The sequence below is a fragment of the Oncorhynchus mykiss genome, chromosome 26 (assembly GCF_057628025.1).
Source record: "Oncorhynchus mykiss isolate SJ-2025 chromosome 26, ASM5762802v1, whole genome shotgun sequence".
Classification (NCBI taxonomy): Eukaryota; Metazoa; Chordata; class Actinopteri; order Salmoniformes; family Salmonidae; genus Oncorhynchus; species Oncorhynchus mykiss.
Window position 1 is genome coordinate 52965999 of NC_143047.1, and position 15484 is coordinate 52981482.

General features: G+C 47.2%; 1 protein-coding gene across 7 annotated transcripts in view; it reads left to right on the plus strand.

Annotated features, from left to right (window-relative positions):
• Nucleotides 1-15484, plus strand: part of znf710b (zinc finger protein 710b) — a 47914-nt gene that overhangs the window by 21258 nt on the left and 11172 nt on the right. For 5 of the 7 annotated variants that reach the window (XM_036963406.2, XM_090222081.1, XM_090222079.1 and 2 more), the window contains one exon: nucleotides 8672-10213. In XM_036963406.2, the coding sequence (XP_036819301.1) occupies nucleotides 8714-10213 (1500 nt within the window). In that variant the 5' untranslated portion in view covers nucleotides 8672-8713. Of the gene's footprint in view, nucleotides 1-237; nucleotides 1835-1871; nucleotides 2199-8671; nucleotides 10214-15484 lie in introns of those variants that run through there. The other 2 variants (XM_090222078.1, XM_090222080.1) reach the window with 1 other exon arrangement.

Genomic DNA, 15484 nt, shown 5'->3' on the forward strand with positions numbered 1-15484 from the left:
GGGGACAGTGTTGATCCCAGTTTCCCCCAGTACTAGTGTAGTGTTGACCAGGGGACAGTGTTGATCCCATTTTCCCCCAGTACTAGTCTAGTGTTGACCAGGGGACCAGGGGACAGTGTTGATCCCAGTTCCCCCAGTACTAGTGTAGTGTTGACCAGGGGACAGTGTTGAGCCCAGTTTCCCCCAGTACTAGTGTAGTGTTGACCAGGGGACAGTGTTGAGCCCAGTTTCCCCCAGTAGTGGTGTAGTGTTAACCAGGCAAGTCAGTTAAGAATAAATTATTATTTACAATGACGGCCTACCCCGGAGATGCTTGGCCAATTGTGCACCGCCATATGGGACTCCCAATCACAGCCGGATGTGATCCCACCTGGATTCAAACCAGGGACTGTAGTGTCTTAGACAGCTGCACCACTCGGGAGCCCAAAATTCATGATTATTTGATTCAGTCAGTATTCTTCTAGTGTAACTATCAACCTGGTTGGTTTCATAACAGAAGAGCATCTGAGGAAACTATACTGAACAAAAATATAAACACAACATGCCAGAATTGCAAATATTCTACTGAGTTACAGTTCATAAGGAAATCAGTGTAATAAATGCATTAGGTCCTAGTCTATGGATTTCACAGGACTGGGAATACAGATATGCATCTGTTGGTCAAAGATAACTGTTTAAAACAGATAGGGGTGTGGATCAGAAAACCTGTCAGTATCTGGTGTGACCACCGTTTGCCTCGTGCAGCGCGACACATCTCCTTCACATAGAGTTGATCAGGCTGTTGATTGGGGCCTGTGGAATGTTGTGCCACTCCTCTTCATTCCCAAACATGCTCAATGGGTGACATGTCTGGAGAGTATGCAGGCCATGGAAGAACTGGGACATTTTCAGCTTCCAGGAATTGTGTACAGACCCTTGCGACATGGGACCGTGCATTATGGCACGACAATGGGCGTTAGGATCTCATCACGGTATCTCTGTGCATTCAACTTGCCATCGATAAAATGGAATTGTGTTCGTTGTCCGTAGCTTATGCCTGCCCATACCATCTGCCCGGTACAGTTGAAACCGAGATTCATCTGTGAAGGGCACACTTCTCCAGCGTGCCAGTGGTCATCGAAGGTGAGCATTTTACCCACTGTAATCGGTTACTACGCCAAACTGCAGTCATGTCAAGACCCTGGTGAGGACGACGAGCAGATGAGCTTCCCTGAGATGGTTTCTAACAGTTTGTGTATAAATTCTTTGGTTGTGTAAACTCAGTTTCATCAGCTGCCTCGGTGGCTGGTCTCAGACCATCCCACAGGTGAAGAAGCCCAATGTGGACGTCCTGGGCTGCCGTGGTTACACGGTTGTGAGGCCGGTGGGGGACCATTCTTGATCCACATGGGGAAACTGTTGAGTGTGAAAGACCCAGCAGCGTTGCAGTTCTTGACTCAAACCTACTACCATAACCGTTCAAAGGCACTTTGTCTTGCCCGTTCATCCTCTGTTTGGCACACATACACGATCCATGTTTCAATTGTCTTAAGGCTTAAACATCCTTCTTTAGCCTGTCTCTTCCCCTTCATCTAAACTGATTGAAGTGGATAGATCGAGAGCATCCTGACCTGTTGCATCCCCGCCTGGTATGGCAACTGCTCGGCATCTGACCGTAAGGCGCTACAGTGGGTACATGTACAAATGACCCCCGCACACTGACTTGGCCTCGTTATTGTTATTTTGTGTTATTTTTTCACATTTTTTACTTTAGTTTATTTGGTAAATATTTTCTTAACTCTTTCTTGAACTGCACTGTTGGTTAAGGGCTTGTAAGTCAGCATTTCACTGTGAGGTCTACACCTGTTGGTTAAGGGCTTGTAAGTAAGCAGGTCTACAGTTGTTGTATTCGGCGCATGTGACAAAGTTTGATTTAACAAGTGACATCGATAAGGGATCATAGTTTTCACCTGGTCAGTCTGTCATGGAAAGAGCTGGCGCTCATAATGTTTTGTACTTGTGTGGAGAGAGAGAGAGAGAGAGAGAGAGAGAGAGACACACACACACTCTGGTAGGGGGAGGAGCCAGAAGGCCCGCCTCCTTCCTGAGTATAAATAGGAGCAGAACACTTCCTCTCTTCTGTCTCTGAGACACTCTGTCTCTCTGTCTGGAGAATGAGGTCCTTGAAGCACCTGAAACATCACAACAGGAAGAATGTGGTGAGTTCTGGGCTGGTAACCACAGGATTAAGGTTAACATTTACCTTTGGTGTGTTCAGTAGTTTGGTTTAGTGGTGATTAGTTGGAACATTCACAGTTTGAGAAAATGTGATATTTGTTGTTTAAAATGTTCTCCCTCCTTTTAGGTGAAACCTTTCTCCATATTTCGTCCCAACAGCCTCAAATGTCTGTTTAAAGCTCTTTCAACTCGCTCTCTTTCTTCATGATCTAATCTTTCATTTTGTCATCTCTCTCTCTCTCTCTCTGTCTCTCGCTCTCTCTCTCTGTCTCTCGCTCTCTCTCTCTGTCTCTCGCTTTCTCTCTCTGTCTCGCTCTCTCTCTCTGTCTCTCGCTCTCTCTCTGTCTCTCGCTCTCTCTCGCTCTCTCTGTCTCTGTCTCTCTCTCTGTCTCTCTCTCTCTCTGTCTCTCTCTCTCTCTCTCTCTGTCTCTCTGTCTCTCTGTCTCTCTCTCTCTCTGTCTCTCTGTCGCTCTGTCGCTCTCTCTCTCTCTGTCGCTCTCTCTCTCTGTCTCTGTCTCTCTCTCTCTCTGTCGCTCTCTCTGTCGCTCTGTCTCTCGCTCTCTCTCTCTGTCTCTTTCTTCATGATCTAATCTTTCATTTTGTCATCTCTCTCTCTCTCTTCATGATCTAATCTTTCATTTTGTCATCTCTCGTGCTCTCTCTGTCTCTCTCTCCCTCTCTACACGATTTAATCTTTCATTTTGTCTGCCTTTCATTTAGTCATTTCTTTCTCTCCCTCTTGCTTGCTCACTCCCTCTCCCCCTCCCTTTTCTCTCCCCTCCCTTTCCTCTCTTTTTTGTTTGCTCACTGCCTCCCTCTCCCCCTCCCGCCTCTTTCACCCTCTCACTCTCATTCTCTGCCCTCCCTTCCTCTTTTCTCTCCAGTGTCTCTCTTTTCATTCTCTCTCTCCCTCCCCCTCCCTTTCCTTCTCTCTCTTTCTCCGTCCCCCCTTTCCTTCTCTCTTTCTCCCTCCCTCCCCTCCCTTTCATTCTTTCTCCTTTCTTTCCTTCTCTTTCTCCCTCCCCCTTCTTTCTCCCTCCCTCTTTCCTTCTTTCTCCCTCCCTCTTTCCTTCTTTCCCCCTCCCTCTTTCCTCCTTTCCCCCTCCCTCTTTCCTTCTTTTTCTCTCCCTCTTTCCTTCTCTCTCTTTATCCCTCCCTCTCTTTCTCCTTCTCTCTTTCTCCTTCTCTCTCTTTCTCCTTCTCTCTCTCTTTCTCCTTCTCTCTCTCTTTCTCTCTTTCTCTTTCTCCTTCTCTCTCTCTTTCTCTCTTTCTCTTTCTCCTTCTCTCTCTCTTTCTCCTTCTCTCTCTCTTTCTCTCTCTCTCTCTTTCTCTCTCTCTCTTTCTCCCTCTTTTTCTCTCTCTCTCTCTCTCTTTCTCTCTCTTTCTCTTTCTCTTTCTCTTTCTCTCTCTCTTTCTCTCTCTCTTTCTCTCTCTCTTTCTCCCTCTCTCTCTTTCTCCCTCTTTTTCCCACTCTCTCTTTTTCTCCCTCCCCCTCTCTTTCTCCCCCCTTTTCATTCATCCTCTTTCTCCCCTCCCCCTCTCCTCCATCACCTGCTTTCATTTTCCTCTCTCTCTCTCTCTCTCTCTCTCTGTGTCTGTTCTCTCTGTCCTCTCTCTCTCGCTCTCTCTTTGTGTCTGTTCTCTCTGTCCTCTCTCTCTCTCGCTCTCTCTCTCTGTGTCTGTTCTCTCTGTCCTCTCTCTCTCTCTCTCTCTGTGTCTGTTCTCTCTGTCCTCTCTCTCTCGCTCTCTCTTTGTGTCTGTTCTCTCTGTCCTCTCTCTCTCGCTCTCTCTCTCTCTGTGTCTGTTCTCTCTGTCCTCTCGCTCTCTCTCTCTCTCTCTCTAACTGTTCTCAGACCAGATCTGTCACCATATCATATTATCATGTAAGAACAACAGTTTGTTACCATGAAAGTGTAGCTGTAGTCTTCTTACTGTGTGTGTTTTGCAGCTGTGTGGATTCATTCAGTTAGCTACATGTTCAGATTATATTATGGATCGGTATAGAATCTAGATGAATCTAAAGTAAAGGATTGTGAATGGGGATTTGATTTGGTTGGTCCTCAACACACAGCTCCAACACTTCATTCAGCATAAATGACAGCCCTGAGACAGTGTGCCCCGGAGCAGGGTAGTTCTGAAGGTTTCTTTGCCATAGAAATTGGCTGACTAAAAGGTGAGCCTCTCATGTCACCTGTTATCCCGAGTTCAACTCAGTTGACCAACGTTAGATAGTTGACTCCTCTATCAAGATTCCTAATCCGCCTCTGTCATTTTACAGTTTAGTCATTTAGCAGACGCTCTTATCCACAATGAATTACAGGAGCAATTAGAGTGAAGTGCATTGCTCAAGGGCACGTCGACAGATTCTTTACCTAGTTGCCTCTGGGATTCGAACCGACCTTTCAGTTGCTGGCTCTTAACCGATAGGCTACCTCAGTTGAGTTGCTGTTATTGGTATTGATTATGGTTGACCAGGGGCTGATGGGTGATATTATTGATGATGGTTGACCAGGGGCTGATGGGTGATATTATTGATGATGGTTGACCAGGGGCTGATGGGTGATATTATTGATGATGGGTGACCAGGGGCTGATGGGTGATATTATTGATGATGGGTGACCAGGGGCTGATGGGTGATATTATTGATGATGGGTGACCAGGGGCTGATGGGTGATATTATTGATGATGGTTGACCAGGGGCCGATGGGTGATATTATTGATGATGGGTGATATTATTGATGATGGGTGACCAGGGGCTGATGGGTGATATTATTGATGATGGTTGATATTATTGATGATGGTTGACCAGGGGCTGATGGGTGATATTATTGATGATGGGTGATATTATTGATTACTGTTGATATTATTGATGATGGGTGATATTATTGATGATGGTTGACCAGGGGCTGATGGGTGATATTATTGATGATGGGTGATATTATTGATTATGGTTGACCAGGGGCTGATGGGTGATATTATTGATGATGGGTGATATTATTGATGATGGTTGACCAGGGGCTGATGGGTGATATTATTGATGATGGGGGATATTATTGATGATGGGTGACCAGGGGCTGATGGGTGATATTATTGATGATGGTTGATATTATTGATGATGGTTGACCAGGGGCTGATGGGTGATATTATTGATGATGGGTGATATTATTGATGATGGTTGACCCGGGTTGAGAGGTGATATTATTGATGATGGTTGACCAGGGGCTGATGGGTGATATTATTGATGATGGTTGACCCGGGTTGAGAGGTGATATTATTGATGATGGTTGACCAGGGGCTGATGGGTGATATTATTGATGATGGTTGACCAGGGGCTGATGGGTGATATTATTGATGATGGTTGACCAGGGGCTGATGGGTGATATTATTGATGATGGTTGACCAGGGGCTGATGGGTGATGTTATTGATGATGGTTGACCAGCGGCTGATGGGTGATATTATTGATGACGGTTGATATTATTGATTCTGGTTGACCAGGGGCTGATGGGTGATATTATTGATGATGGTTGACCAGCGGCTGATGGGTGATATTATTGATGACGGTTGATATTATTGATTATGGTTGACCAGGGGCTGAGGGGTGATATTATTGATGATGGGTGATATTATTGATATTATTGATGATGGTTGATATTATTGATGATGGGTGATATTATTGATAATGGGTGATATTATTGATGATGGGTGATATTATTGATGATGGTTGACCAGGGGCTGATGGGTGATATTATTGAATGGGTGATATTATTGATGATGGGTGATATTATTGATGATGGTTGACCAGGGGTTGATGGGTGATATTATTGATGATGGGTGATATTATTGATGATGGTTGACCAGGGGCTGATGGGTGATATTATTGATGATGGTTGACCAGGGGCTGATGGGTGATATTATTGATGATGGTTGACCAGGGGTTGATGGGTGATATTATTGATGATGGTTGACCAGGGGCTGATGGGTGATATTATTGATGATGGGTGATATTATTGATTATGGTTGACCAGGGGCTGATGGGTGATATTATTGATGATGGTTGACCAGGGGCTGATGGGTGATATTATTGATGATGGTTGACCAGGGGTTGATGGGTGATATTATTGATTATGGGTGATATTATTGATTATGGTTGACCAGGGGCTGATGGGTGATATTATTGATGATGGTTGACCAGGGGCTGATGGGTGATATTATTGATGATGGTTGACCAGGGGTTGATGGGTGATATTATTGATGATGGGTGATATTATTGATGATGGTTGACCAGGGGCTGATGGGTGATATTATTGATGATGGTTGACCAGGGGCTGATGGGTGATATTATTGATGATGGTTGACCAGGGGCTGATGGGTGATATTATTGATGATGGTTGACCAGGGGCTGATGGGTGATATTATTGATGATGGGTGATATTATTGATGATGGTTGACCAGGGGCTGATGGGTGATATTATTGATGATGGTTGACCAGGGGTTGATGGGTGATATTATTGATGATGGGTGATATTATTGATGATGGTTGACCAGGGTCTGATGGGTGATATTATTGATGATGGTTGACCAGGGGCTGATGGGTGATATTATTGATGATGGTTGACCAGGGGCTGATGGGTGATATTATTGATGATGGTTGACCAGGGGCTGGTGGGTGATATTATTGATGATGGTTGACCAGGGGCTGATGGGTGATATTATTGATGATGGTTGACCAGGGGTTGATGGGTGATATTATTGATGATGGTTGACCAGGGGCTGATGGGTGATATTATTGATGATGGTTGACCAGGGGCAGATGGGTGATATTATTGATGATGGGTGATATTATTGATGATGGTTGACCAGGGGCTGATGGGTGATATTATTGATGATGGTTGACCAGGGGTTGATGGGTGATATTATTGATGATGGGTGATATTATTGATGATGGTTGACCAGGGTCTGATGGGTGATATTATTGATGATGGTTGACCAGGGGCTGATGGGTGATATTATTGATGATGGTTGACCAGGGGCTGATGGGTGATATTATTGATGATGGTTGACCAGGGGCTGATGGGTGATATTATTGATGATGGTTGACCAGGGGCTGATGGGTGATATTATTGATGATGGTTGACCAGGGGCTGATGGGTGATATTATTGATGATTGTTGACCAGGGGTTGATGGGTGATATTATTGATGATGGGTGATATTATTGATTATGGTTGACCAGGGGTTGATGGGTGATATTATTGATGATGGGTGATATTATTGATGATGGTTGACCAGGGGCTGATGGGTGATATTATTGATGATGGGTGATATTATTGATGATGGTTGACCAGGGGCTGATGGGTGATATTATTGATGATGGGTGACCAGGGGTTGATGGGTGATATTATTGATGATGGTTGACCAGGGGCTGATGGGTGATATTATTGATGATGGTTGACCAGGGGCTGATGGGTGATATTATTGATGATGGGTGATATTATTGATGATGGTTGACCAGGGGCTGATGGGTGATATTATTGATGATGGTTGACCAGGGGTTGATGGGTGATATTATTGATGATGGGTGATATTATTGATGATGGTTGACCAGGGTCTGATGGGTGATATTATTGATGATGGTTGACCAGGGGCTGATGGGTGATATTATTGATGATGGTTGACCAGGGGCTGATGGGTGATATTATTGATGATGGTTGACCAGGGGCTGATGGGTGATATTATTGATGATGGTTGACCAGGGGCTGATGGGTGATATTATTGATGATGGTTGACCAGGGGCTGATGGGTGATATTATTGATGATTGTTGACCAGGGGTTGATGGGTGATATTATTGATGATGGGTGATATTATTGATTATGGTTGACCAGGGGTTGATGGGTGATATTATTGATGATGGGTGATATTATTGATGATGGTTGACCAGGGGCTGATGGGTGATATTATTGATGATGGGTGATATTATTGATGATGGTTGACCAGGGGCTGATGGGTGATATTATTGATGATGGGTGATATTATTGATGATGGTTGACCAGGGGCTGATGGGTGATATTATTGATGATGGTTGACCAGGGGCTGATGGGTGATATTATTGATGATGGTTGACCAGGGGCTGATGGGTGATATTATTGATGATGGTTGACCAGGGGCTGATGGGTGATATTATTGATGATGGGTGATATTATTGATGATGGTTGACCAGGGGCTGATGGGTGATATTATTGATGATGGTTGACCAGGGGCTGATGGGTGATATTATTGATGATGGTTGACCAGGGGCTGATGGGTGATATTATTGATGATGATTGACCAGTGTTGAGAGGTGATGTTAGTGATGAATTCTCTCCTCACTGACTCTGCTGCTATCTCTGATCAACATCATAGATAGTAAAGATGTGTTGACTGCATTAATAACCTTGTCTCCCTCTTTGTGTCTCAGGAGGAAGCCAGCAGGCGCCTGGTTAGATGTGAGCCCAGGGAGATGGCCAGACAGGTTGATTCTGGCACTCAGACTGATCCTGTGGTGGTTCTGTCTCTAGCCCAGGCTGCTGTTCTGGGGCTCATCTCTCAGAATGAGGTGTTTGGTGCTACCATCGCTCCTAATGGTTTCTACACAGGAGAACCTAAAGAGTCCCCTGCCCTGCCTGTAGAGGGGGTGGATTACGAATACGCTGATCAGCTGATAGGAGCTAACGGAGATTACCTGGGAGACAACCTGCCTGAAGACGGACACATGCAGCCCAGCTGTAGCCAGAGGAGGTGGCACGGACCACCCCCCGAGGGGAAGATGGTAGGGCCCGAGCGCCATGCTGGAGTGCCTGTGGACGGGTCATCCCAAGTGAAAGGAGAAGGGGTTATCACTGGCCTGACGTCCTGTGTTCACATGCTGAACAACCTGGCTACTACTAGAGGGGGATTGGTCCAGGTTGACCCCGCCTCTCTCCGTGCCGCCGCCCAAAAAGGCTGTGCCGAGTGTGACAGAGACATGTCCAGCCAGCAGGCTAACACACACCCTCACACACACTCCCAGGCAGGGCACAGCCATAAAGGGGAGCCGGGGCATCGAGGCCTGCAGGGGCAGAGGGGGCATCAGGAGAGAGCAAGGGAGGAGGAGGAGGAGGGAGAGCAGGGAAACAGCCTGATGAAAGGAGGACAGGAGGAGACTATCAGCAGCTACTTCCAGTCCAGTGAGGTGGGGGGGTATGAGGGGGGGGAGATCTACCATGAGAACAGCCAGGGTATGATGTGGGGCAACCAGCTGGAGCAGGGAGTAGGGGGAAGAGGAGTAGCAGGAGCAGGAAGAGGAGGGACCCATCGTCACCACGGCCGGAGGGTTGACCGTCTAGACATCAACATCCAGATAGATGAGTCGTACTGCGTGGACATGGGGGAGGGGCTGAAGAGATGGAAGTGTCGTATGTGTGAAAAGTCTTACACCTCCAAGTACAACCTGGTAACTCACATCCTGGGTCACCAGGGCATCAAGCCCCACGCCTGCCCCCACTGTGGGAAGCTGTTTAAACAGCCCAGCCACCTGCAGACCCACCTGCTCACCCACCAGGGAACTAGGCCTCATAAATGCACCGTGTGTAAGAAGGGTTTCACCCAGACCTCCCACCTGAAGAGACACATGCTGCAGCACACCGACGTCAAACCTTACAGCTGCCGCTTCTGTCGCCGTGGCTTCGCCTACCCCAGCGAGCTCCGCGCCCACGAGACCAAACACGAGCGCGGGCGCTGCCACGTGTGTTCCCAGTGTGGCATGGAGTTCCCCACCTACGCCCATCTGAAGCGCCACCAGACCAGCCACCAGGGACCAACTAGTTACCAGTGTACAGAGTGCAACAAGTCCTTCACCTATCGCAGCCAGCTGCAGAACCATCTACTGAAACACCAGAGTCCTCGGCCATACTCCTGTTCCCACTGTGGGCTGGAGTTTGTCCAGCTGCACCATCTCCGCCAGCACGCCCTCACACACAAGGTACCTAACTCTGACCCCTACCCATAACCCTCCGCCAGCACGCCCTCACACACAAGGTACCTAACTCTGACACCTGACCCTTACCCATAACCCTCCGCCAGCACAGCCTCACACACAAGGTACCTAACTCTGACCCCTACCCATAACCCTCCGCCAGCACGCCCTCACACACAAGGTACCTCACTCTGACCCCTGACCCCTAACCTTAACCCTCCGCTAGCACGCCCTCACACACAAGGTACCTAACTCTGACCCCTACCCATAACCCTCCGCCAACACGCCCTCACACACAAGGTACCTCACTCTGACCCCTAACCTTAACCCTCCGCTAGCAGCCCTCACACACAAGGTACCTAACTCAGACCCCTACCCATAACCCTCCGCCAGTACGCCCTCACGCACAAGGTACCTAACTCTGACCCCTACCCATAACCCTCCGCCAGCACGCCCTCACACACAAGGTACCTAACTCTGACCCCTGACCCCTAACCATAACCCTCCGCCAGCACGCCCTCACACACAAGGTACCTAACTCTGACCCCTGACCCCTACCCATAACCCTCAGCCAGCACGCCCTCACACAAGGTACCTAACTCTGACCCCTACCCATAACCCTCCGCCAGCACGCCCTCACACACAAGGTACCTAACTCTGACCCCTGACCCCTGACCCCTACCCATAACCCTCCGCCAGCAAGGCCTCACACACAAGGTACCTAACTCTGACCCCTACCCATAACCCTCCGTCAGCAAGGCCTCACACACAAGGTACCTAACTCTGACCCCTACCCATAACCCTTCGCCAACACGCCCTCACACACAAGGTACCAAACTCTGACCCCTACCCATAACCCTCCGCCAGCACAGCCTCGCACACAAGGTACCTAACTCTGACCCCTGACCCCTACCCTTAACCCTCCGCTAGCAGCCCTCACACACAAGGTACCTAACTCTGAACCCTGACCCCTACCCATAACCCTCCGCCAGCACGCCCTCACACACAAGGTACCTAACTCTGACCCCTGACCCCTACCCATAACCCTCCGCCAGCACGCCCTCACACACAAGGTACCTAACTCTGACCCCTGACCATAACCCTCCGCCAGCACGCCCTCACACACAAGGTACCTAACTCTGACCCCTACCCATAACCCTCCGCCAGCATACCCTCACACACTACAAGGCCGAAAGGTACACTACATGGCCAAACGTATGTGGACACCCTTTCAAATGATTGGAATCAGCTATTTCAGCCACACCAGTTGCTGACAGGTGTATAAAATTGAGCGCACAGCCATGCAATCTCCATAGACACACATTTGAAATGGAATTTCCTTACCTAAGAGCTCAGTGACTTTCAACGTGGCACTGTCATAGGATCCCACCTTTCCAACATGTCAGTTCATGAAATTTCTGCCCTTGTAGAGCTGCCCCGGTCAACTGTAAGTGCTGTTATTGTGAAGTGGAAATGTCTAGGAGCAACAACGGCTCAGCCGCAAAGTGGTAGGGCACACAATCTCACAGAACGGGACCGCCGAGTGCTGAAGCGCGTAAAAATGGTCTGTTCTCGGTTGCAACACTCGATACAGAGTTCCAAACTGCCTTTCATTTTTCCCCATGGTGGATTTTTAGAGACATTTCAAATATGAGCTGTGATTTGTGTGGGCTTACCCATGCGTGGCGTTTTGATGGCTGTAATAATCTCTCTAAGGTGCCTTTTATAAATATATTCACCAACCAAAACATGTTGGCACAACAACTGTTCGTCGGAAGCCTCATGAAATGGGTTTCCATGGCCGAGCAGCCACACACAAGCCTAAGATCACCATGCGCAATGCCAAGTGCCGGCTGGAGTGGTGTAAAGCTCGCCACCATTGCATCCTGGAACAGTAGAAACGCGTTCTCTGGAGTGATGAATCACCCTTCACGATCTGGCAGTCTGATGGACAAATCTGGGTTTGGTGGGTGCCAGGTAACTCTACCTGCCCAAATGAATAGTGCCAACTGTAATGTTTGGTGGAGGAGGAATAATGGTCTGGGGCTGTTTTTCATGGTCTGGGCTAAGCCCCTTTGTTCCAGTGAAGGGAGATCTTAACGCTACAGCATGCATTCTAGGTGATTCTGTGCTTCCAACTTTGCAGCAACAGTTTGGGGGAAGGCCCTTTCCTGTTTCAGCATGATAATGTCCCCATGCACAAAGTGAGGTCCATACAGAAATGGTTTGTCGAGATCGGTATGGAAGAACTTGACTGGCCTGCACACAGCCCTGACCTCAATCCCATCGAACACATTTGGGATGAATTAGAACGCCGACTGTGTGCCGACCTCACTAATGCTCTTGTGCCTGAATGGAAGAAAGTCCCTGCAGCAATGTTCCAACATCTAGTGGAAAGCCTTCCCAGAAGAGTGGAGGCTGTTAAAGCAGCAAAGGGGGGGCCAAGTCCATATTAATGCCCATGATTTTGGAATGAGATGTTGGACGAGCAGGTGTCCACATACCTTTGGCCATGTAGCTAATCCTAACCCCTGACCTTTAACCCTAGCCTTCTGCCAGCATCCCTCACCCACAATATACCTAAACCATAACTCTAACCGCTGACCTTCAACCCTAGCCCTCCACCAGCATCCCTCAACCACAACATACCTAAACCCTAACTCTAACCCCTGACCTTTAACCCTAGCCTTCTGCCAGCATCCCTCACCCACAATATACCTAAACCATAACTCTAACTGCTGACCTTCAACCCTAGCCTTCTGCCAGCATCCCTCACCCACAATATACCTAAACCATAACTCTAACCGCTGACCTTCAACCCTAGCCCTCCGCCAGCATCCCTCATCCACAAGGTACTGACCGTCTGAGACCACTGGAACCCCTAGTTCTAACCATAACCCAGAAGGTTTCAAAGGCCATGGTAGACTGACTGCTCTCAGTGGTTCAGTTTAGTTAGTCTTTATTAAAAGTAGTTATTTCCAGGAACTGTATATAGTCCTTGGTTCTGATTAGATGACCAACCTGAGAGGTGTAGTCAGTGGTGTTGGTGTAGATTAGATGACCAACCTGAGAGATGTAGTCAGTGGTGTTGGTATAGATTAGATGACCAACCTGAGAGATGTAGTCAGTGGTGTTGGTATAGATTAGATGACCAACCTGAGAGATGTAGTCAGTGGTGTTGGTATAGATTAGATGACCAACCTGAGAGGTGTAGTCAGTGGTGTTGGTATAGATTAGATGACCAACCTGAGAGATGTAGTCAGTGGTGTTGGTATAGATTAGATGACTAACCTGAGAGATGTAGTCAGTGGTGTTGGTATAGATTAGATGACCAACCTGAGAGATGTAGTCAGTGGTGTTGGTATAGATTAGATGACCAACCTGAGAGATGTAGTCAGTGGTGTTGGTATAGATTAGATGACCAACCTGAGAGATGTAGTCAGTGATGTTGGTATAGATTAGATGACCAACCTGAGAGATGTAGATTAGATGACCAACCTGAGAAGTGTAGTCAGTGGTGTTCGTATAGATTAGATGACCAACCTGAGAGATGTAGTCAGTGGTGTTGGTATAGATTAGATGACCAACCTGAGAGATGTAGTCAGTGGTGTTGGTATAGATTAGATGACCAACCTGAGAGGTGTAGTCAGTCAGTGGTGTTGGTATAGATTAGATGACCAACCTGAGAGGTGTAGTCAGTGGTGTTGGTATAGATTAGATGACCAACCTGAGAGGTGTAGTCAGTCAGTGGTGTTGGTATAGATTAGATGACCAACCTGAGAGATGTAGTCAGTGGTGTTGGTATAGATTAGATGACCAACCTGAGAGGTGTAGTCAGTGGTGTTGGTATAGATTAGATGACCAACCTGAGAGATGTAGATTAGATGACCAACCTGAGAGATGTAGTCAGTGGTGTTGGTATAGATTAGATGACCAACCTGAGAGATGTAGATTAGATGACCAACCTGAGAGATGTAGTCAGTGGTGTTGGTATAGATTAGATGACCAACCTGAGAGGTGTAGTCAGTCAGTGGTGTTGGTATAGATTAGATGACCAACCTGAGAGATGTAGTCAGTGGTGTTGGTATAGATTAGATGACCAACCTGAGAGGTGTAGTCAGTCAGTGGTGTTGGTATAGATTAGATGACCAACCTGAGAGGTGTAGTCAGTGGTGTTGGTATAGATTAGATGACCAACCTGAGAGGTGTAGTCAGTCAGTGGTGTTGGTATAGATTAGATGACCAACCTGAGAGATGTAGTCAGTGGTGTTGGTATAGATTAGATGACCAACCTGAGAGGTGTAGTCAGTGGTGTTGGTATAGATTAGATGACCAACCTGAGAGATGTAGTCAGTGGTGTTGGTATAGATTAGATGACCAACCTGAGAGATGTAGTCAGTGGTGTTGGTATAGATTAGATGACCAACCTGAGAGATGTAGTCAGTGGTGTTGGTATAGATTAGATGACCAACCTGAGAGATGTAGATTAGATGACCAACCTGAGAAGTTTAGTCAGTGGTGTTCGTATAGATTAGATGACCAACCTGAGAGATGTAGTCAGTGGTGTTCGTATAGATTAGATGACCAACCTGAGAGATGTAGTCAGTGGTGTTGGTATAGATTAGATGACCAACCTGAGAGATGTAGATTAGATGACCAACCTGAGAGATGTAGTCAGTGGTGTTGGTATAGATTAGATGACCAACCTGAGAGATGTAGATTAGATGACCAACCTGAGAGGTGTAGTCAGTCAGTGGTGTTGGTATAGATTAGATGACCAACCTGAGAGATGTAGTCAGTGGTGTTGGTATAGATTAGATGACCAACCTGAGAGGTGTAGTCAGTCAGTGGTGTTGGTATAGATTAGATGACCAACCTGAGAGGTGTAGTCAGTGGTGTTGGTATAGATTAGATGACCAACCTGAGAGGTGTAGTCAGTCAGTGGTGTTGGTATAGATTAGATGACCAACCTGAGAGATGTAGTCAGTGGTGTTGGTATAGATTAGATGACCAACCTGAGAGGTGTAGTCAGTGGTGTTGGTATAGATTAGATGACCAACCTGAGAGATGTAGTCAGTGGTGTTGGTATAGATTAGATGACCAACCTGAGAGATGTAGTCAGTGGTGTTGGTATAGATTAGATGACCAACCTGAGAGATGTAGTCAGTGGTGTTGGTATAGATTAGATGACCAACCTGAGAGATGTAGTCAGTGGTGTTGGTATAGATTAGATGACCAACCTGAGAGATGTAGTCAGTGGTGTTGGTATAGATTAGA